Source organism: Lontra canadensis, unplaced genomic scaffold (assembly GCF_010015895.1).
Source record: "Lontra canadensis isolate GAN:19392208 unplaced genomic scaffold, GSC_riverotter_1.0 scaffold21, whole genome shotgun sequence".
NCBI lineage: Eukaryota > Metazoa > Chordata > Mammalia > Carnivora > Mustelidae > Lontra > Lontra canadensis.
In genome coordinates this window covers 23139477-23163241 of record NW_022631015.1, presented here as the reverse complement: position 1 = coordinate 23163241, position 23765 = coordinate 23139477, and the positions used below count along the sequence as shown (strand labels likewise).

The following is a 23765-nucleotide window of genomic DNA, read 5'->3' as shown; positions in this document are numbered from 1 at the left end:
ATTCCAAGAATAAGTTATCAAAGGCACCACGTTTTCTGTTTCAGCTTGTCTTCCACCGCCCCCCCCCCACCCGCCCCGCCAGCCCCCCACCCACAGGTGTTCCTCAAGAGAATGCAGTCATGTGTGTCCCGAGGAACTAAGGCTTCAGCCAAAAACCAGTGAGGATCCGAGATCTGCCAACACTCTGCGAACCCCAGGGAAGCCTTCAGAGGACCTTCAACTGCACCTGACAGCCGAACCTCAAGCTCATGAGAGACTCTGAGCCAGAACTACCCAGCTAAGCTCCTCCTGGGAGACCCATACAATCTTTGACAGAAATGTTTGGGTTTCCAGGTCTCCGGGTGGTTTGTTACACAGCTATAGGTAACTTACATGGTCTCTCCTGCAGCTCTTCTTTTTCCGGTGTCTTCTAATTCTTCAGAGTTCAAGTTCTTTCCTCCTCGTAGTCCATTCTTTCCTTGTTAGAGCTCACTCACTTCCTGAGACGGATTTGCTCTTTGATAACCGCTGTCATCTAATCAGATAAGCTAGATTTTTCTACAGAATTCTATGACTTCAGATACCATATGTTGATGAATCTTGAGTCTACCTGCCTTCTCCTGAACTTCAGACTTCCCCATCTAGCCACCGAATGTCCATCTTGCCTTGGATGTTCCATGGGCACCTCACAGTCTTCAGAGCAGACCTGAACCCCTCATCTTGATTCGCCACATGTACTGTCCTCAGTGCTGCTTTTCCAGCCAGCGACATCCACCTCCTGCCCACTCACCAACCATAGATCTCCCTTCTTCCCTCCATCCACTGCTCTCCCATCTGACCAGCCCTCTGCCTTTACCTCAGCTCAGGCTACCGTTGGTATATTTGCTATAATTGATGAGACAATATTGATACAATATGATTAACTGAAGTCCATAGTTTATTTTAGGGACTTCATGCTTTAGGAGCTTTGTTGCCCCACCCCCATTTATTGCAACAGCCTCCTACCTTCTCTCTCTGCTTCTCACAGTCTTGCCTACCTTCCCGTCTTTTCTATTATTCCAAGCAGGTAATCCTTCTAAACAAGAAAATTGCATTGTGGCACTACTTTACTTAAAATCTCTTAAAAACTCTCCTTTTGCTCTTTGGATAAATCCAAATTCATTTGGCAGTTCCTAAGGTCTTGCATGACCTTCTAGTCCCCGCACCCCCATCTCCAGTGATTAAAACTCACTTAATTTATTTCAATTTCTCCATGTTTTATCTTGTTTTCTGGTCTGTACACATTTTCACTCCCACCTTCCCACCTCCCCACTCTCCATTTCCCATCTCAGCATTTGGAGCAATTCTCTCTCTCTCTCTCTCTCTCTCTCTCTCTCCACTGCTCCCTCTGGGTTCCATGAAACATCCACGTAATTCACCCAAGCATCCTCTGGCAAGTAGTAAGTGCTCAACTCACATTTGTTGAGTGAGCTTGTAAAGGCACCTCTCCTCCGGGTAGCTCTCTCTCTGACTCCACTTCTATGAATTTCTCTGGCACTTAACCAAACTCATCCCTCCGTACCTAACGAAAACATTTTGCGCTGACTTTTTTGATTTTCTAGAAGTGTTCAATTCGGTGAGATTTAACGAATTTATACCTGCCACATGGCCGGCACCGGACTGACTAACTGCAGGGCGATCAAAGATCCCCTTAATCTTCCTTGTAGAGAGGGAGCACTCTGTGGACGGGGGTGGGGGGGGGAAGGGGGGACACCAAGCCCTGGCCGTCTGCAAACTTCCCAGGCGGCACAGCCCAAGAGCCTGGTGAAGGGGCATAGTAAAATGCTTGGCTTTTTTAGCTTCAACCTTTGACTCTTACAAGCTCTGTGACTTTGAGTAAGCCACTCCACAGATCTGAACTTATTTCCTCATTGTGATAAAGACCTAGACTCACCTAGTCTAACCTGTCAGCCGGTGTCAGTTGTCAAAGCCACCATTGACCCCAGAGCAGATATTTCAGTTGTGTTGGCTGTGGGGTGTGAGAAGCATGATGTTAATTGCTCCACCAGTTATAAAATGAGTTCTGATGTCATTAACATAAAAAGGAGCAAAGGTGCTTCTTTGAATCAAGGCAGTCTGATGTCTATGGAAGTGTTCAGGTGTTCTGAAGATGGAGAACCGTTATGGAACTGTGAGCTCTCATTATGGCGGAAACTCAAGTAGAGATTCCGAGTTAATAGCTGAGCTGACTTTTTCTTTCTTGCTCAGCCTTATCTGTGAAGGACTTGCTCTGATTGTTATCGACAATTTCAAACATAGGTAAAAGTGAGAACCATGAGCTCCCATGTACCCATTGTCCAGACTCAACAAAAATCAATACAAGAGCATTCTTGTTTCATCTTTATTCCTAGGCGGTTCCCCACATCAGAGCATTTGCACATACTTTAAAGGAGTATTACTTTATAGCCATTTACCTCGCACTGTCTTCTAATCAGAGATACAATAATCTTTCCTGGAGGTGTGTGCAAGCTTAGTGTGCATTGTATATTTTTCCAGAAAGGTTTATATTAACCCAGTTGAGACACACACATCTCCTTGAGAAGGCCCTTAGCCAATGGTAGTTGCTCAGGGTGGGAAATGGAAATTTTGTTGGTTCCTATATATATGAATATCTGCCAGTTTTATTTTATTTATTTTAAAATTCTATTTATTTATTTGAGATAGAGAGAGCGTGAGAGAGAGAACAAGCAGGGCAGGAGTAGAGGCAGAGGGAGAAGCAGACTCCTCACTGAGCAGGGAGCCCAATGAGGGACTCGATCCCAGGACTCTGGGATTATGACCTGGGCCGAAGGCAAATGCTTAACCAGCTGAACCACCCAGGCGCCCCTATCTTCTGCTTTTAAAACCCGTTCTCCACGTAGTATGCAAAATCAGAAACTGACTTGGGTAAGTTTATGCGTTTATTTGTTTTTTGATAGCTTGCTGATTTCTTTTTTTTTTTTCTCCATGGGTTTAATTATTATATGATATGGATCCAACAACTGTGTGTTAGATCATTATAGGCATTAGTATTTTGGGCAGATTTTTAAATTCAGAGTGTACTTTCTCACCAGAATGCACTAACTACAAAGTATACTATAAGGATATGAACATGTGCCTATGAACTAAAAATGAAAGTCTATGTTTAATTTTCTAAAATAACTTTGTTACTCTGTATCTATTACATTTTGCAACTGTGTTCAGGTGCAGTAGGGATGCTTTGAAAAACCATTTTACTCTTTCTAATAGATTTCAGTTTTCAGTGCTAGTTGTAACGCCCAAATGAGGTTATCTATAAATATTTACTTAGATGTAGCTACAGTTCATCTTACTTATAGTAACAATCAGTTTGATATGGTTTTTTTTTTTTTTAAGATTTTATTTATTTATTTGAGAGGGAGAGAATGAGGGAGCGAGAGAGGCACGAGAGGGGTAAGGTCAGAGGGAGACACAGACTCCCCTCCAAGCAGGGAGCCCAAAGCTGGACTCCAGGATCATGACCTGAGCTAAAGGCAGTTGCTTAACCAACTGAGCCACCCAGGAGCCCTCGTGTGGTGGTTTTGAATCAAGACAGTATAAGGAGGGATGCCTGGGTGGCTCAGTCGGTTAGGCATCTGCCTTTGGCTCAGATCATGATCCCAGGGTTCTGGGATTGAGTCCTGCATCGGCCTCCTTGCTCAGCAGGGAGCCTGCTTCTCCCTCTGCCTGCCACTCTGCCTGCTTGTGCTCTCTCTCTCTATAATAAATACAATCTTTAAAAGAAAAAATAGAAAGCAGGAGTTTGTGAATATCTAAGAAAAAAATTAGGAAAAAAGGGATCGGGGCAAGGGTTAGCCCTGTGATGGGTATTAAGGAGGGCACAGATTGCATGGAGTACTGGGTATTATACACAAACAAGAAATCATGGAACGCTACATCAAAAACCAATGATGGACTGTATGGTGACCAACATAACATTAAAAGAAAAACCTATTAAAAAACAAACAAAACGGTATGACCTTAAAATCCTAGAAGTTAAAGGGCAGTTTCACGGAGGAAAAGTTTGCAGCATGGGAGGGGTGAGTGGATTTTAGTCAATAAGCATGCATTTCAGAATTCGAAGTGCATTCTCTAAGCTGGCACCAGGACTGCATTGGGCAGGAGGACATTTGCTACTGGCTGGGTTACGCAGCTTTATAAACTGTGCTCCTTGGAGTTCTCTGCTTGCTATTCTGAAAGATATTTGAGTTTTGCACCCAAGATGATCTCCAAAACCAACCAGTCCTTTTTAGGTATCAAGATGGGAGATTCATTTGAATCCATGCCTTCAGAGATGCGGGAGCCAATCAGGAAAAACATGGATTCTTTTATTAAAATCCCAGCTTCCTCTACACGATGCCAAGCAGCACTGAATTACGGGACTGCCATACAGCCTTTCCTTTATTCTTTCCATCACCCCAGGCCATGGGGAAAAAAATATATCTTTTGTCCTTATTTTCACAAGTTACCACATGGTTTGGAACCTGCAGGGCTATTTCTGAAACTCCATTGGTGCGTGCCAGAAAAATCCCCTTTAACACACACAGTTGAATGGAACATAGTTTTGAGATGTTAATTCCTATTTATTGCATAAAAAAGATATTTAACACACAAAGGAAATGTCTAACTTAGAGCAAGTTCCAATTTTTGAGACAAACATCAGGGAGCCTGAGGCCACATGCTTTAAAACCAATCCGTTAGCAAATGTTTACTGAACACCTATTTTGCACAAGTTTCTGTTGAGGAGGTTTAAAAGTCTGAGATAAAGTCCTGTCCTCAAATTGCCCACAGCCTAGTTAGTTGGACCGACAACCCCAAACCCAGGAACCAATGCAGTAAAACCAGTCAAATACACAAGCAGTGAAAGAATGCGCAGTATGGTTTGGGCTTACAGAGTATTTCAAGCAATATACTCTGATGGTTTTGAATACGGGGATCACAGTGCCCTGAGATCCCCTGAAAATCTTCATACATTGGGCTCGATTGAAAACACAGGCAAAAATCAAATAGCATTCACGGGGTGGGGAAAGCAAATAGTCTCAGAGAGAGTCAGTTTGTAGGAGTGGGGGTGGGAGAGGTTAGAAACGTAGCAAGGGCCCCACTGGGACACGCCTGGCGGAGAGGCTGAAGATGACTCTTGCGGATCCAAGATGGGCAGCAGTGATTAGAAGTAGGGAATCCCCCTTCCTTTCCTCCTTCCCCTCTTTCGTCCTTTAAAAAAAGAACCTGATTCGATAGAGCCATTCCCAGCGGCCAGGAGAGAAGGCAGCAACTGAGGCGCTCCCAAGTGTTCCTGGGGCGGGGCGGGGGGGGGGTCTGGGAAAGTCGAAGGAGCGGGGCCAGGTAGGACCAGAGCTACCAGCGGCCCTACTCCGGCTTCTGGGAACACGGCTCAGCGAGCTCTCCGACTGCGCTCCTGGGGTTAAAGGAGATGCCGCCGCGAGTGAAAGGCTTTTCCCAAAGCGCTCCCGCAATTCCAAGGTCTCGAGATTGCCAACACCGGCTGCGGGGCGCCGGCTGCGCGCAGAAAAAAGTCCTTCTCCCCGTATGGTTAGTGTCTCCAGGTCTCGTCTAGCTCCTGCTCACCAGAAATAGAAAATTAATCACGCCGATGAAAAGATAGCACGTCCCGGGGAGGGCTGAGAAGGGAAAGTGCGGAGAAGGGTCCCAGACAGAACGAGCTTCCGCGCGGACGGGCCTGCGGAATCTGCGGGCATCTGCAGTCTCCCATCCTCGCGCTCCCTCGGGCCGCCGGGAGGTGGGGACGCGGCCCCGGGAAGCCCGGGCGCACCCGGCTCGCCTCCGTCGCAGCCAGCAGATGGCTCCCGGGCTCGCGCTCCCTCGCTCCCTCACCCCCTCTCCAGACGCAGGGCCGGGGCGGCGGCGGAGGGAGGTTGCGAGGAGGGGCGCCCGCCTGCCCGCCGCCGCAGCCCCCCTCCCCGGGTGCGCCCCGCGGTGCGCGGGAGGCCGGCCGGGGACCCGTGCGGAGGCCGGCTCTCGCGAGGTGAGGAGGAGCGCAGGAGGCGGCGGAGGAGGAGACGCAGGAGGAGCAGGAGGAGGAGACGCAGGAGGAGTGGAGGAGGAGGAGGCGGAGGAGGGCCCGAGCTGCCCCCGCCCAACCTCAGCCCGGCAGGGGCGCGAGGAAACCCTCGCCCCGCCGCGCCGCTCTCCCCGCCCTCTGCGCTCGCCTTCCGCCTTCACCTAGGGCCGTAGGTGCGGCGCGGCGCGGGGCGGCGGGAGGTGGCCGCGGCCGGAGCAGCGCCGCCGGGAGCCGGGAGCCCGAGCCGCCGCCGCCGGAATCCCCGGGTCTCCGCGCCGCCGCCGGGAACTGCGCCGAGGCGACATGTAGCAGCGGCCGCAGCCGACTCACCTCCTATTTGCAACTCTTTTTTTTTTTTTTTGGAGGGGCGGGGGGCGAGGCAAAATTGTATCTCCGCCCTCGCTTTCTTGCCTCCTCCCGGGCGCAAGCCGCATCTGCCTCTAAAAACTGAGGGGCTCGGGGACGGGCGGGGGGCCGTAAATCAGAGTTGGACCGGCACTGCCCCCGCGCCTGGAGGGCCACCATGACCGAGGAGAGCTCCGAGGTTCCCAGGGAGCTGACAGGTAAGAGTGGTGCGGCCGCGGGCTCGCCGCCTGCCCCGGCGCACCCCTCCCCGCCGCCCCCCTGCCCTCCTCCGCCTTCCCGCAGGTCCCGCGAAGTCGCGGCGCCCCTCAGGTCGCCGCGGTGCTGGGCGGGGCGCCGGGAACTTTGCTCGCGTCTCGCCGCTCGGAAAGCCCAGTTCGGGGAGGGCGGCCGTGGGGGGCAGCGGGGGCCCGGGAGTCCCGGGCTCCTCCCCAGCCGCGACGGGGGTGGGGGCGGTCGCGGTGGGCGGAAGAGGGGGGCGGGCTGCCTCGGACTTGGGAGCTCTGGCGACGAGGAGCAACCTTTGCAGAGACCAGCCCCCTGCCCCAAACTCGGGGAAGTCCGGGAAAGGCCCGCGCAGGGCCGTGGGGAGGGGGTGGCGAGCGCACAGTGGGTCGTCTCCGGCACCTGCCGGGCACTCCCCCCACCCTCGGGCGAGGTGCTCCTCCCACACGCAGACTCAGGGGAGGGGGCGCTAGTCGCGAGTGCGGACTGAGCCGGGCAAGGCGTGGCTTCGCCCAGCCCGCCGGGAGCGAAAGGGTTACCGAAGTGACGCACGCTCCAGCCGGCAAACTGAGGGTTAATGGTATGAGTTATTTTAATAATAATTAACCTACCGATTCTCCCCATCCCGAATCTCGGGGAACCTGTGTGCAGTACCCTATGCAAGGTGACCCGTTGTTTGAGCCCCTTGAGGTTTTTTTGCTTTTCGTTTGTTTGTTTTGGTGTGTGTTGGGGGGCAGGGGGGTTTTGTGTCTTGGGGTTTAACTTAATTGCGCGTTGGGTTAAAATGGCAGAGTTAAAATGAGGTGGGGAGGAGCGTTCTGAAAACCCAGCGTTTAAGCATGTGTGTATGTATAGCACATTGTGTTTTAACAAGGTGTGTGTGTCTGCGCGCGCGTTTTGAGCCCTAGGGACCTGTATTCCTTCCTCTCCCATCCTTGGCACACTGCGCAGAAAGGTGCTGTTTAATCCGGGCTGACAGCGAGAGGAAGTTCTGCCTGCCCATTCATCTGCTCTTGAGAAATTTGCCCCTCGGTTTCTGTGTGCTCTTCCATTAGTGACCTAACTGAGCAGGTGACACTTGATGTGAAGAAGCTGTTGCTAGGTTTCTACGAAAGCTTCAGCTTTTGTGAAGTTAAACAACAACAACAACAACAAACCACCACCACCACCAACACACCAAAAACCCAATCCTAACTTTTCACCCAAATTTAGGATATGAAGTTACCAGTCCCTTCCCCCACTCTGGCCTCTTCTCTCTCCCCAACCCTGGGGAGTAGGCTCCTGAGATAAAGCATCAGCTGCCTTTACTGGAGTGAGTGGCCCATCCGGTTCTGGGAGGCTGAGATCTTCCCAGCACTCTACCCGGAAGCGGAAACGAACGCCCAGAGTCTGCAGATCCCTGCGGAGGTCCTGAGAAGGTCTGAGGGGGGAGGGCTGGCCTCCCTGGCCAGGGGATAAGGATAGCCAAAGAGGTGGGCGGCTTTTTAACTTAGGTGACCTTGAGCTTGGTAATGAAAAGTTTAGGTAGTTACTCAGCCTAAAGAGAGAGGGAAGGGCTGGGAATAAGATACCTGGTGTATGTGAATGGTTCTCAAAATAAATCCTCTGGTATGTTTGAGAATTAGATTTCATCCTTCTCTAGGAATTTGTGTGTTTGAGTCTTGCGCGGTTCATATCCTTCAACGAGGTGACGCGTGTTTTTGTGACATGCCCGGTCTGATTTTTCTGGGCCTTTAAATGGTCTAATTAGTCTGGGACCAGGGAAATTCCTGCACCTGCTCCTCTCTCATTTCAGGTGTTCATAGAGTTACACTTAGATCAGTTCAAAATGGCAACCGTGGGAAAACCTCGGTGTATTCCCTTAAGCTAATCACCGAAGACAGTAAGAGAATGCAATTTGTATCTCTCTGATAATAAAAGAAATACAGGCTTTTTTTTTTTTTAAAGATTTTATTTATTTATTTGACAGACAGAGATCCCAAGTAGGCAGAGAGGCAGGCAGAGAGAGGAGGAAGCAGGCTCCCCGCTGAGCAGAGAGCCCGATGCGGGGCTCCATCCCAGGACCCTGGGATCATCACCTGAGCCGAAGGCAGAGGCTTTAATCCACTGAGCCACCCAGGCACCCCGAAATACAGGCTTTTTATAAAAAAGTTTAAATGCTAAGAAGAAGGAAAAGACTATCTGTCAGCTGTGTTACCACTCCAAGATAGCTACTTTTAACCTTTTGGTGTTTAACTTTCCCATCCCTTTCCATGTGGGTATGTTCTCCCCCCCGCCACAAATTTATTTATTCTAGAGAAAGAGAAAGAGCACAAGGGGGAGAGGCAGAAGGAGAGGGGGAAAGAATACCGAGCAGACTCCACACCTACTGTGGATCCTGACATGGGCTGGTCTCCGCCACCCGAGATCACAACCCCACCAGAGCCAAAACCCAGAGTAGGGGCGTTCAGCTGACTGCACCATCCAGGCGCCCCGCTTAAGTCCGTTTCTGATGTGACTTTCCCACATGTCTTTTTAGGGGAGGGAGGAGTAGCCTTTATTTGTTTTGAGCTCTTGATAGAGAACTCCTAGCGCAGTGAGGTCCCCCCTATCCCCTTTTCTCCCCAAAGTCCCACCTGGTTGCTGGTTCTGACATGCCCTCCCCGCCCCCAAGCTGCACTTTTTCCTGTTTCCATTCTCTTCTCCATGTGGGCGAAGCGCTTCCTTCCTCACTCTTCTCTACCTCCGCAGCTCTAAACTTTTGTGGTGGGTTTGATTACCCCTTCATAAACATTTTTATGTACTTAAATGCATACATACTTCATTTAGCATGGATAATTTAAAACAGAAACTAGAGTACATTGCAAATAGAAGTAAAAATTCTATTTTCTTTCCGCAGCTCAGTGGACGGCATTGCACACTATACTTTGGACTTTGGACTAGTGGTCTGTGTCCCACTCCTTTAAGATTCTGCTCAGGGGTCCCCTTCTCCCTGAAACTTTCGGGAATTTCCTTGTCCATGATCTCATGCTAGTGTGTGCGGATTTGCCTAGAGCTATTTGTCCAAGTTGTCTAGACTGTAAGCACCTGTGGGAGGCAGGGGCTCTCTGTGTCCCTGGGTCTGGTTGAACACTTGGCAAACAGGAGCTCTTCCTGTGTCCGTGTATTTCTTGAATATATGAATAAGCCAAGATGATTATAATATAGAATACAGAGCTTTGGGAGTATAGAGGAGGTTGCTATATATATATATTTTTTTTTTTTTGAAGATTTTATTTATTTGACAGAGCAAGAGTAGGAAAGAGAGGGAGCACAAGCAGGGGGAACAGCGGAGAGAGAAGGAGAAGCAGGCTCCCCACTGAGCAGAAAGCCCGATGCGGGGCTGGATCCCAGGACCCTGGGATCACAACCCGAGCCAAAGGCAGACATTTAACCCACCAAGTCACCCAGGCTCCCGAGGTTGCTATATTTTGTAGTAGAACGTAACCAGGAGACTAGTGAAAGGGCATCCCAGGAAAGAGAACAGTACACACAGAATCCTGGGGGTGCACAAGCTGGAGATGATAGGGATGATTGGATTGTTAAGTGTGTGTGCTGAGAAGTTAAACTGAAAAAAATATGGAAGACCTTGAGTGGTCTGCTACAGGGTTGGGCTTTATCCAAAAATGACAGCAGCTCAAAGAGCGAGAGCGATGTGATCAGACCTGTGGCTTTCTGGAGGGTCCCTTTGGTGAGGAGGGGACAGAGAGCTGATAGGTGGGACATCATGAACTTGTCTTAAGAGATTCTGAGTCCTTGAATGCCGGGTCAAGCCCGGGGGTCGGGAGCTGTTTAGGAGGTGGTTCTAGGAGAGTGGGTGACTGGCTTCCTGTCTGCTAGAAAACAAAATTTCCAGCTTCATTAGTGGCCACAGGAGTGGGAGAATGAGTCTGATTTGAGACCTGTTCCATTTGGAGCACTCAATGCGGTTGTTCCTGCCACCAACCAGATTTTGAAGTCTCCCCTGCTTCGCTCTTGACTCCTGCTTTCTCGTCGCCTTTGACTGCTCTTTGGGGGTATCATGCTGTGATGCTTCCAGAAGACAGATGGCCAGGATCACCCTTCCCAGGCTAGATTGTCCAGTCTGGTTCTGGTTCTTTGCCATATTCCCCAACTGTGATGTCAGGCACCTAGAAATGGTGCTGTTTCTTGGCCACTGTGATGGGCACAGAGGCTCCTGGGGGCCAGAGGTAACCAGCCAAAGGAGGTTACGAATTCTATTGTGCTTGTGGTCTGCGTGCAGCACAACACTCTGTGGTACCGTCTGACGTGGCTTGTGTTTTTTCTCGTATGTGCGTCTGTTTGCCCAGCGGGATTACGTCATGCCTTGTGTGAACTGGTATCGTGTCACAGGCTTTTATATTTGCCTCTGCATCTGAGAGCACAAGACAACACGCGTAGTAGGTGTTCATTGACTATGTGACCGATAACGGTCAGGCTTGTTAAAACAAGCTAAAAAAAAAAAAAAAAAAAAAAAAAAAGACAAGTCACAATGATAAAAACAACCCAGAATACTCCTTCACATGTTCTCCCCTCTCCAGTGCTTTTTTTCTTATTAATAAAGGAATATAATGAAACTCTTCCCTTCTTTCAGAAAGCATAAAGGATGTTATTGGCAGAAAGATAAAAATTGCAGTGACGAAGAAAGTAAAGTTGGAAGTCAAGGGAGACAAAGTTGAAAACAAAGTGCTGGTAAGTATTCTCGTTTCTTAAAATGTTTGGAAGTGAAAGTGTTTTTCCTCTTCATTGTTTTGATTGCTTCATTTCCATGCAACTCAAGTGCTGTGTTTCGTATTTTGCTGGAAAGTTCCAAGGACCGTTTTGTCCTGGATTAACTGGAATGTCTGCCCACTGAAAGGTAACAGTAGGATATTTACATTTTCGAGATTGAAGTTATGTCTTAAAATTGTCCCAGTCATCCACACTGAGGTCCTCTCCTACAGCCGGTTTTCAGAGTATTCAATTTTGATATGAAATGGACTTTATAGTTACCCTTGCTATGGCTGACTGTACGATTTCATTTGTGAGGACTTAGGGAGAAGGTTAAAGAATTCATCTCCTGTTGGTTTAACTGTGTAACTAAATGTTCTCAGATGTTACATCTGAGTCCGCCTCTAGGGGAAAAAGATACCTGTGGTTTCACGGGGACATTTGGTGTTTTAAAGGGAAATGCCTGGTGCAGGCAGTATCTGCTAGTGTTGACATCGGACTTGGGGTCCTCCCAGCATGTGGGGGAGCTGCCGGGGGCCCAGGAGTTGGACCATGTTGGGCGCAGAGTTGGGGAGGCCATTTTAGTGACTGGACTGGAGCTTTAGAGAGGCGAAGAGCCCTTTGTGGTGTTTTATTGGTTTCTCGGTTGAGGTTGTGGCAAACCTAGGTTTAGTCTTGGGGGAATACATGCTGTTTATGTTTTCAAGTTGGAAAGAATATTCTCTTTATCTTTTTATCACTGGAAATTTTCAAGCATATGCAGAAGTAGAGATTAGCGTACTGAACCCCGTGTCTGTTCATCTAGCTTCAAAAGGCTTTCGTGTTTCACTGATATTGTTGGTCTCCCCACAGCACCCCGCCCCCGGGTATTTTAAAACACCTTCCGAGCACCTGTCATTGAAAGAGAATCTTTTGAGTTTTCTGTTTCTTCCGTTGAATTTGCTGCAGAATCGCAAGTATCTTTCTGATAACATCTGTCTTGAGAATCTTTTAGAATATCTGGCTGCCTTCCCCCGTAGATGGAAGGATTATGCCGTTGGTGGCCAGCGTCTCTGTGGTCTGTGTGTCCAAGGCAGGACGGCAGAGGACTTGAAGTGGAGAAACTTGATGGAGGGGCTTTGGCCCGGCGACAGAGTGTGTTCATGTAGCCTGTCTTGTTAGGGTGACCAAGAGCAGAAGCAATGGGGGCCATCATTCTGATTTATTTTGCTTTACTAAAGAGTGAATTTCCTTAGCATATATGTTACTTAATGTTATAGGATAGTGGTATCTTGGGGAGGTGGCAGTGGAGAGAGAAGACTTTTGTTTCTGCTGTTTAAAGCCAGTCTTTACATGGATGGATCCACTTTTGTCCAACTCAGTTGTCATTGTCAAGCAGCGTTTGCTACAACGGTCTGACCCGGTGCATGGTATTATTTGGTATGGACCCTCTTCATCGTGCTAGGAATGAGCCCATGTTATGAGTGAAATCTATAACGTGAAAATAACAAAGACAAATTTAAATGTCCAGTATAACAAAATTAGCACCATTTACAAATACTTACGATTAGTTCTTAATGTTAAGGACTGCCCTGTATGCCCCCATCCCCCTAACGCCCCACACATCTCAACATAAGCTGGAGTTAAGGTTGTCCCCAAATTATCCACATCTTTGCACGTAAGCATTTATTTCCCCAAATCTGGAACCTAAGTGGTTTCTGGTCATTTTGGCATAAACTTGTTTTTGGCTGTTCCTTATATGCATGGACAGGAATTATTAATTGAAATACTCCGAGTCTGACAATCTTTTTTCTTTCTTTTTTTTTTTTGTAAAGATTTTATTTATTTATTTGGCAGACAGATCACAAGTAGGTAAAGAGGCAGGCAGAGAGAGAGAGAGGAGGAAGCAGGATCCCCGCTGAGCAGAGAGCTCAATGTGGGGCTCAATCCCAGGACCCTGGGATCATGACCTGAGCGGAAGGCAGAGGCTTAACCCACTGAGCCACCCAGGTGCCCCAGAGTCTGACAATCTTAATAGAAATATTCAGGTCGGAGCAAGGTGGTCAGTGACAAACTGACCTTCACGTTGTGATTTTGGAGTTTCTGGATCGAGAGAAATTGTTACTGAAATGAAAACACTGGGGTAATCTCTTTATAATGTTCACTTCTGACTTTCTTTGGCTGTCAGTCCACTAAATCGGTCATAAATGAATTGGGCTTAGTACCTTCAGTGTATCTTGTTGGAATTTTACTTCCTTTCCCACAGTGCCTGTTCTTACCGTCCTTCCTTCTCCTAAGGCTGGGAGTGTCTGTTTTTTGTCCTTTCGTTCCTTCTTTTTACAGTTGGAGACTTGATACGATTTGTAGCTTATCTTTTGTGGAGGGTTTATCTTCATCTTCCTCTTTCTCATGGTCATAATAGCTAATAGTTATTGGACATTGACCGAGGGCTAGGCTCTCTGCTCAGCATTTAATTAGCTTAACACTTAATTAGTTCAGTCCCGCAGCGACTCTGTGTACATCTCTGCTCAGATTGTGACAGGCCAGATACGCTGCTTCAGGTCATTTACTAGTTAATGACAGAGCTGGAATTTGAACCCAGATCTGCCTCACTCAGAGCATATCGGTTTCACCATTATTTTTTTTTAAAGATTTTATTTACTTATTTGAGAGAGAGAGAGAGCTCAAGAGTTGGGGGAGGGGCTGAGGGAGAGGGAGAAGCAGACTCCCCGCTGAGCAGAGAGCCTGACACTGGGCTCCATCCCAGGACCCTGGGATCATGACCTGAGCCGGAGGCAGACGCTTAACGACTGAGCCGCCCGGATGTCCCTGCTTCATCATTATTCTCAAAATAAAGAAAATGTCCTTTGGCTTGTTGTTCACTCTTTCATTCAATGATCAGGAAGATTGGGCCTTGCGAGGATCAGGAATCCTCGTGTTTATTTGGTGGATTGATGGACTTACCCACAATTTCCAGCCTGACCGAGCACGTCCTGGGCGCCATGCCGAGTGCAGGTATGAGACTTCACGTATCCAGAGCCCGCAGTCTCGCTGGGGAGGGAGACATGTCAGGGGGCCGTGCTCTCAGCCGGGCTGTGAGCAGGACGACTGGGGGGCTGTCATCACAGCATGTCCCAGACTCAGACTCAGGCTGGCGCATCAGGGAAGAGTCCTAGAAGGAAGGGAACCCTAAGCTGACACCGGGAGGCTGAGTGGGAGTTGCCAAGGGGAGGGGAGAGAGTAGAGATGCGTTTTGGACCAAGGGAACAAAACAAGCCTGGAAGCCGGGCCGGGTTTCCGTGTTAGAGAAGCAGAAGCCACTGCAGAAGCAGGACTGGAGCAGGTGCCGTGTGGAGAGACCAGGCACAGCGGGGATGCCCTTCCTTGCCATTGGGGTATTAGGTGCGACAGGGACTGGTTCAAGGGGTCTCACCACCTGTTTCTGATAACCTGGACGTAAACTTTATCCTGGACACCAGGGACGCAGCAGGGCTCAGGTGAGGGAGCTGGGCCCTGCAGTCACAGTGCAGCCCAGCTGCTTTATAACACTGTGAAGCTTCCGTTCCTTTCTCTAATGGGACAGGTGTGCAACAGGAGCTGTTTGTTCCCGGCTGCCGTGAAGATTAACAAGGCTACATTTTAACACGCTTGGTGCAGGGCCCAGCACAAGATAAACTGCCAGCAAATGATAAAGCAAGAGGGACCCAGACACCCTGCCTTGTTTCCTCAGTGGCACCGAAAATGCTGCTCCTGATGCCTAAGCATCTCCTACCTTTATCGAGTGGTTGGGCCTAGTTCACCGTAAGGCCAAGGGGAATATTTATAGCTCCGTCTCCTTTTCAGCAGGATAGAGTGCAACTGATCAGATCCAAAATTCTGCAGGTAGGGCTCTGGTCCCATGGGATCAGGAATGCTAGGATGTGCGGGGGACGGAGAGGTCTGTGGTCACATACGTTTGGCAATCAGGGTGTTAGAGATAAACGAGTGTCTTTACCACCTGGCTTTTCGGAGCCGTTACTGCATCTGTGGGCATGGGTGATTCTTAAGCGTGTGCTGTCTTTCTCGATCTTATTTGGTCAGAGACCCTAATGACTATAGGTTAGGAAACCAGGGGGGGAACAGACCTGAGCTGGAGCCTCTGGGGACAATTAAAGGGAAGATAGAAGAGGTTGGAACAGGCTGTCCATCCTTAGGATGGCTCTCCTAGGGTATGGTCCCCGGGTGCTGGACTTTTTATCTAAGCGGCAGGCAGGTTCACAGAAGATAATGTCGTCTGTTTCTCTAATACCCTCTCTCTTGTCTGTAGGGCATGTCATCGGGAAGTGATGCTGTCTTTGACTCTTACTCCATTTTCTCATTTGCTCGTTGAATCTTTAGCCAATTTTTGTAGTTCCTGGACTTTATTTTTATTTATTTATTGAAAGATTTTGTTTATGTGAGAGAGAGTGAATGAGCGTGAGTACAAGCTGGGGGAGCATCAGAGAGAGAGGGAGAAGTAGACTCCCCACTGAGCAGAGAGCCCCATGCGGGGCTGGATCCCAGGACCCTGGGATCATGACCTGAGCTAAAGACAGATGCTTAACCGACTGAGCCACCCAGGTGGCCCGGTACCTGGACTTTTAAAACTGTTTTAATTAGTGCATTTTTTAAATCAAGCTTTTCAGTTTGGGATCACTGTATAGATTCACAAGCGGTTGTAAAAAGTCACACGGATAAAGTACCCTTTATCCAGCTTCTCCTGTCTTGCAAAATCAGCGTGTGATACCACATTCAGGATTCTGCCATTGATGCTGTACGATGCTGAACATTCCCACCATCGCAAGGATTCCTCCTCCTGCCTCTCTGGGCCACACCCATGTAACCCCTTTTCGGACCCCTGGGGGCTGCTAATGTGTTCTGCGTTTTTAAAATGTTGTTCCTTCAGAAAATGTTATGTAAATGTAATCACGCAGTATATATATGCCTTTTGGGTTTTTTTTGTTTTTTTGTTTTTTTCCCCACCTGAGATAATTTCCTAGACGTTCCTCCTGGATGTCGCGTGTAGCCATCATGTACCCCGGACCCCTACTGGGGATGATTCGTGGTCTGGATGTCTACTCACCTGTTGATGGACCTGTGGGTGGTTTTCTGTTTTGGGGTTATTTGGGGTTATTAGGAATAGAACTGAGATTGATACAAAGTTACAGACTTGGGTGTGAACACGCGTCTTCGTTTCTCCCTGATGAATGGCGAGGAGTACAGTTGTGGGTCTGTATTGGAATTGCCTGTTTAATTTTAGAAGAAGCTGTCAGCTGTTTTCCAGAGTGACTCTACCACGGGTAGTCACCAGTGACATGTGAATAAACCCGTCTCTCCAAGTCTTTGACAGCATTTGGTATTGCCTGGACATTCTCATTTCTTTTTCTCTTTCTCTTTTCTTTTTCCTTTCCTTTTGAGGATAATGGTTGAAAGACAGATTCTGTCAGGAGGAAACAGGATCCCCGGTACCTGCTCCCACCCACGCTTCTGGTGTTGCTGGCCTGGGGGGAAGGAATGTGGTCTCCTCTCTCCTGGTGGTGGTTCTGAAGCATGTGGAAAGGTCATCCCTGGTCTCAGCTTCATTTTTTTTCTGTTCTGTTTTGGAATTCGGGTTCTATCATCTTTGCCAGCCCCTGGTTCTTCCACACCCTTCGTCAAGTGGGCCAGCAGGCGGAAAGCAGGGCTGCCTTTCTTCCTAGACTGAGGAGGCGGGAGAAACGGCATCACCAGTCTCTTGGAAACAATTCATCCATTGTTCATTTATTTCCTTTTTGCAGAGTTTCTCCAGAATCTCTTTAATGCATTTTTAAAAAATTTGACCATGGATTTGTAACTTTTGAGTCTCTTAATTAGGTTTGGTTAGAATTACTGTCAACTAATATTAAAAATGTTAAAAGGTATAAGGATGTTAGTTTCGGGGATGCATATCCCTAAAATATTTTGGTGGTGGTGCTGTCTTCCATTAACTCAAAATATAAACTCTACAACCACCTGTTTATTTTAAAAAGACATTCAGAGGGGGACTATCTCTCACATAAAAGTTTTGCAGGTATCTGGTCCACTTAGTTGTGAAGGATTTTAAATCTCAGATATTCTCGGATCTGGAAAGCATTGTGCTTTGAGACAAGGCCACATTTATGTCACGTGGCTGGTCTAACATTTTCCTGATTTCCTGGCCCCTCGTGCCTGACTTGGACCAACAGTATGGCCCGTGGCACTGTTACTTCTCAGACACATAGCCATCCCGGAATTGGTGTTCTGCGGCTCCGTTCAGGCAACACCTGCCTTGGTCAATGGTGTCCAGGTTTTTTTTTTTTTTTTTAACCACTATTACCTTTATAAAGCACATTAATTTTCCAGGGATCCCATAAAGTAGACCTACTTTAGGACTCTGTTTTGCACATTTATAGTTGAATCCGAAATAGGATAAACCTGATCAGCGACCACAGCGAGGCTGTTCTGATGAGCGTGAACTAGAACTACAAGGGGAGACTGGACTTTTTTTTTGGCCGTGCAGTATAGAGAGACTCCCTGTTCACCAGTGAAGTGGTACAAATATCACAGCTTTTAAAATAGCTGCTTCTGCAGTCTCGGGATGTTCTCCAAGTCGAGATGGCAGGAACAGCTTTCTTCTGAGTCCTGTACGAACGTACTTTGTGCTGACAGCACAGCGTACCTCTAATATGTTAAACCGGGTGCAACACGTCAGACCGCGCACATGTGTTTCCAGTAATTACGGTAGATGGGGGGGACCAAGTTCATGTCTGATGTCTGGGTGTGGTGGGGGCCTCTGCAGAACATTGGGAAGATCATTGTCCCCGGTCTTTGGCTCACTTGTCTTTGTGGGAGGCTTTTGTGTGCCCGTTGTTGGGTAATTAGAACAGTTCCCTTTGTGGTACCATTAGGAGTCTCAACTTTTAAGGATCACTTACAATTCAGTGCTTAGGTAATTTTCAGAGCACCTGGGTGAAGTTACCCGACTAGAGAAAAGTGAGCTTCAGAAAACAGCAACAACACTGACACGATCTTCAGGAGGGAGGTAGCAGAGAGCACTTGTTGTTGCCAAGGGGCCCGGCAAAAGACCTGGGGAATTCAAAATAAGTCCACATTGAAGTGTTCCAGACTTTACCCGACCCAGGGCCGGAGCCGGCACCCACTGATCTCTGGGTAGGACGCTGGAGGCCGGCTCTGGCTCCGGGCGTCTGTTTCCAGAAGGCAGCTCCGGCCATCGTGCACCTGTTACCCGAGATGCGTTTACGTCCTACTCTGTCATCTGCAGCTGCCCCCGTTTCTGCTGTAGTTAGGACAGGAGAGTCCGATGACCTTGGGCACAAGCCCTCCAACATTTATCAGCCTTGGTGTAACTTTTCATTGTTCTTAAAAAGATACTCTTTCCAGCCTGGGGGATTTGGCCACCCTGGGAGGAGAGTGTTCAGGCCCGCCCTGGAGAGGCGTGGGAGGTAGGGCTGTGAGTGAGCGGTGCGAAAGGGGCACGGTGGAAACCGACCCGCCGGGAGGTCTACAGAGAGTACAATGAATAGGAAGAACTCTTTTTTTCAGAGTTACAGAGAAAACAAAGACTTTAGTGAAGGGTTACTGTCAACTGTTGCGTTTCACTGGAAACACTGTTAATATTTATTGTTAAAGTAGATTGAAAAATGCAACTTTATCAAGTCCGTTGAAGGTTACATGATTCTGCCTCTCCACCTCTGTTGCCCTCCCCTTTCTCAAATGTGTGTTCTCTTTTGAAAGAATTTGGTTTGGTGTATGTAGGGCGTGTTGTCTAAATCTTGGTAACCATGCCCTATTTCTCTCTCTCTCTAAATAGATCACTTCCCCCAACTCTTTGAGAAGAGAGTTAAAGGTGTGGAAAGAAGGATGCTTGGGGTGGGATGTGTGGGTATGTAACTAAAACAGTCTGTTAGCTTTCACCCACTGGGTCTTTCCCATATACTTGTGTTTTGAGAGAGAGTTTTTCTGTTTTGAAGACATTGTGCCTTGGTGAGCGCTGGCCTGCAGTGTCTCGGTCTCTTTGGCTGTGGTGGGCGCTCCGTGGGTCCTCCTAGAGGTAGAAGCAGGGGTGCACACGTGTCCTGAACTGCGCTTAGAGCATTTCCAGCCTGTGGCAAGAAGTGGAGATGAGTGTGCTTAGTCCCCGCTAAGGAGGCACATGTATCTGTTTCTGCTGGGCCTTGGGGGTCTCAGAAGCCATATATGGGTATCATCTGGGGTTAGTGCCCGTGTCCTCTGCATGGCCCCTGGCGTGGAGGGGCTTGACCTCAGCTGACTCCAGGGAAGTTGGTTCAGATTCTGCCATCCTCCTCAATTGTCACCCAGACGGTCTTGGGACTGGAGGGCTCTCGGTGGCCATCTGACCATGCACCCTAGCCTACAAGAAGTTTCTTGAGTAACATCCCTGGGTGTCCACAATTTGCTTAACTATTTCCAGGGATGGGAAAAACAAGAGCCTCAGAGAAAGCCTTTGGCAGTCTGGGCTGGCATCTGCTTCTCAGGGACTTGTCTGCATTCATTCTAGCTTAGTCTTCTGGAATGTCACAGAACTCGTGCCTTTCCACCAGTGCCAGTCAGGCATTTGAAGATGGTTGTCATGTTCTTCCCTGGTCTCCCGGTCCTCAGGCTGAATGCACGTCCCTCCCGCAGCCTTTCTGAGCCTTAACTGACGAGGATGTTGCTTTCAGAGTTTGTGCCGTTCTCATCCCCTTGCTTTCCAATCAGCCTCCTTTGTCAATGAGCCTTTTACGTTGTAGATGTTTGGGGGATCGCAAGTATTTGGTAAACACCGTGGAACTGAATTAAACAGAATTTCTCAGAGACGTCAGTGGGCTCCTGTGGATTGTGTCTGTTGAAGGGGGATGGGATCATGTCATCACAGAATTGTCCCTCTAGACCTTGTAGGAAACACCAATGTATTGAGGCCTGCCAAGTGCAGAATATCAGCTACATGTTGCTCGGGCATGGAAAACATTTCCTTCTTTTTTTTTTTTTTAAATTTTGGAAGTATCTGTGCTATTTGCATTACTACAAATTTATATAGGAAAGCAAAACTGAAATATCACCTAGGTGATCAATTCAGAAGCCACCATTGGAAGAAATACCAGTATTTTTTATATATTTTTCTACACACATGTACGTATAAATGTATAACATTTTTAAGGTGGAATTATGAATACTGTTTGGTACTCTACTTTAAAAATGTGGTATTTAGAGGGAGGGTGGGGTTATGGACTTTGGGGAAGGTATGTGCTATGGTGAGTGCTGTGAAGTGTGTAAACCTGGCGATTCACAGACCTGTACCCCTGGGGAAAAAATGTATTATATGTTTATAAAAAAATAAAAAAATAAAAAGTAAAAAAAAATAATTTGGTATTTAAGGTCAAAGCTTTCTGTGACAATAATGTGTACGTATCGTATATGTGTTGATATTGTATATAAGGTATATATTGACTAATACGCATCTATGTTTTGGACTCCCCCATGGCACTTCATTAGTCGCTATGATTTAACACTTACTGGGAGATATTTAGGTGGCTTCCAATATTTTGCCCTATAAAGGAGTACCTCCGCTTGTTTATCTCTCTTGGATGAATTCCTGGAAGTGGAGTTGCCGCCTGAGGGGCTTTCTAAAGGATACATTTTTCACCTGATTGTTATTCAGGAAGTCTCAATGGAGAATAATTACCCGACCGCATCAGTTTTATTGTCTTAAAAAAAAAATCTGTTTCGCAGACTGGCTCATTCTCTTTGTTCAATTTCTTGTATGTCTTTGGCCGGCACTCCTGAGACCAACTTTTTTTTTTTTTTGGCAGTCTGAGGTCCTTTCTGGTGTGCCTGTGGGACGTGTGGGCTTTCCTCCTGTGGGACGTGTGGGCTTTCCTCCTGTGGCGTATCTGCAGGCCTAGAGTGGTTCTTGTGTCTTCTGGTCTGCAAATGGACTGCCAGAGTCACAGCCTTTTTTTCTCCCTCTTTTTTTAAAGCTTTTCAAAAAATTTTTAAGTTAAAATTAAAATTAAATTTAAATTTCAAAAATTTAAAAATTTTTAAATTTTTTTATTTTTAAAAATCTGTTACATTAGCTTCGGATGTACAACATGGCTTGCTGCAACAATTCTGTGTGCCCCGCTCTGCTCACTGGGCTAAGTGTGCTTGTCAGCAAGGGTCCCAGCTGTGGACTGTCGCCGTCCCGGGATCCATGTTGTCTTTCCTCAAGGGCGAGACTATATCATAGGCTTTCGATCTCTGCTCTTTGCTCCTCTCGTGGGGCTTTCTTCCCCTGGGTCCTCGAACACTCTTCATCAATGGTCGTTGAGCACATTTGCAGGTGACAAGGCCCAGGCCACTTTCACGAGACCAAGCATCCTTGAGGACACTCCTGAGCTATGAGCGCGGACAGCTAGTCTTGTGTCTTAAAGGAGAGTTTAGTATCCTCTTGGAAGGAGACCTTACTTTGCCTTCCAGACAGTTGTGAAGACAGTTTACCTCTCCTGCTTGTAGCTAACACTGTCTCTTCAGTCGCGTGGCCTGTCTCTGTCCCCGGCCCTTCTGTTCCCATGTACTGTCCCTACTTCTTCACCCTCTGCCTATCCTCCCACTCTGGGGTTAGGGGGGGCATGTCCAGGCAAGGACCTGAGAACACTCCTCCAGGAGCAGCTTCTCAGAGAGCCCCTTCTTCCTCGCTGAGCGCCCGCCCCCCCAGCTCCCGTGGTTTAGCCTGTGTCTCTCTCCTTCCAGAGCTGTTGGTGTGGCCCGCTTCACTCGTGGTTCTGCAAGATTCCTCAGGGACCCGTGGTTATTCTTCAGAGAGCAAGCCCATGAGACTCCTCCCTTCTTCAGGGCTATGTTCTTAATCCCTTTGTGAAACAGACCAGGGAAGGTGAGCCCCAGATGGGGGGCAGTAACTGTGAGGTCACTTGCTCCAAAGGTCTTCTCGGTGCTGAGAGATGCCCGAACTATCTGTCCCACAAGGGCCTAGCAGTAGCCTCACAAAATGTGGGTGCAGTGGGGCTAGTGGGAGTCCGGGGCTGCTTGGTGAGTTCCCAGTGGGCATTTTTGGTTTCTTGGCCCCATCTGTCCTATGTTGGTTGTCACTAGCAACTCAAGAAAGATGTCCTTCCCTCACAGGAAGAGGAAGGAGCCCTGGCCTGGAGAGAACCTTCTCCCTTCCCCCCACCTCCTGTGCTGGCTTTCCATCTGGGATGGCTCTGTTTAGCACCTGGGACCGCCAGCAAGGGGGAGGGGTTTCTTTTCTTTGCCCGCATCCTCAGGGTAGCAGAAGGGTTACAGTTGGGAGAGACTTTCTGTGCAGCTCTGCTCATTGCCTCCCCGGCTGATGGCCATCGAAGCTCGCCTGCACTGGAGGACCGCAAGACTTGGCTGCTGGTGTAGTCTTGTCTGCTGAGGTCCCCTGGGCGTCCTTCTTCTCAGGGCTTCTGGCCCCCAAAATGAACTATGAGCTTCTGAGACCTGTTTTCCTGTCAGCAGTTGGCCTCTCTAGAAGAGACTTCCCAAGTCTCCATAGCCCCGGCCCTCTCTTTGGGTATGCTCCTCCGATGGGTGGTCCTCGGTTCCCCTCATTTTTCCGACAGGGCCTGGATGCCAGAGGTTGGGCTGGCCTTTCCTGTCCAGGGTGGCTTGTTCCCAGACCAGCTGGAGCAGAGCAGAGACCATCAGCACCTTGTCACGTGGTGTTTGTCAAGCATTGTTCTTGCTGTCAAGGTTTAACAAAAGTGACATCTGTCTTCATATCTGATGTCTGCAGGTTATCCGCGGTGCTGAACGAGTGTGTGGTGTCCGTGGGCTGTGTGTGCGGGAAGACTTTACACTTGGTTCCTCTCTGTCTGGCTCCGCATTCCCTGGGAAGAGTCAGCTTCTCTCTCCATCAGAGCAGGGCTCCACTTTTAATGTTCTGGAGAGGGGATGCCTGGGGGGCTCAGTCATTAAAACATCACCTTTGGCTCATGTCATGATCTTGGGGTCCTGGGATTGAGTCCTGGATCGGGCTCCCTGCTCAGCCTCCTCCACTCCCCTTGCTTGTGTTCCGTCTCTTGCTCTCTCTCTTTCTCTCTCAAATAAATAAATAAAACCCTTAAAAAAATTAAAATATTGTTCTGTAGAGTGATGCTTGTGGTGTAGTGTAGTTAACCTTAAATCCAGGGATGGCTTTTGTTTTGTTTTGTTTTTTGGTGTCTTCACGGACTTTTTATGCTTTCCATTCTTGTAGTAGCTGTTATTGGATTAGTCTGCCTGGGTTTGCGTCCTGAAATGGCTCCGTGTTATTCTCTAACCGTAGGCCAAGTATTTACTTCTCCTTGCCTCGCTCTTCTCATCTACACAATGGGTGTAATGATAGAACCTTCTTCATAAATTTGATTTGAAAATT

At 48.3% G+C, this 23765-nt stretch overlaps 1 protein-coding gene across 8 annotated transcripts in view; it reads left to right on the top strand.

Annotated features, from left to right (window-relative positions):
• Window positions 1-6143: 6143 nt before the first annotated feature.
• CARMIL1 (capping protein regulator and myosin 1 linker 1) overlaps window positions 6144-23765 on the top strand; it is a 297839-nt gene continuing 280217 nt past the window's right edge. For 3 of the 8 annotated variants that reach the window (XM_032861668.1, XM_032861670.1, XM_032861669.1), the window contains exons 1-2: window positions 6144-6618; window positions 11256-11353. In XM_032861668.1, coding sequence (XP_032717559.1) covers window positions 6579-6618; window positions 11256-11353 — 138 coding nt within the window. In that variant the 5' untranslated portion in view covers window positions 6144-6578. The remainder of the gene's footprint in view (window positions 6619-11255; window positions 11354-23765) is intronic. The other 5 variants (XM_032861665.1, XM_032861664.1, XM_032861663.1 and 2 more) reach the window with 2 other exon arrangements.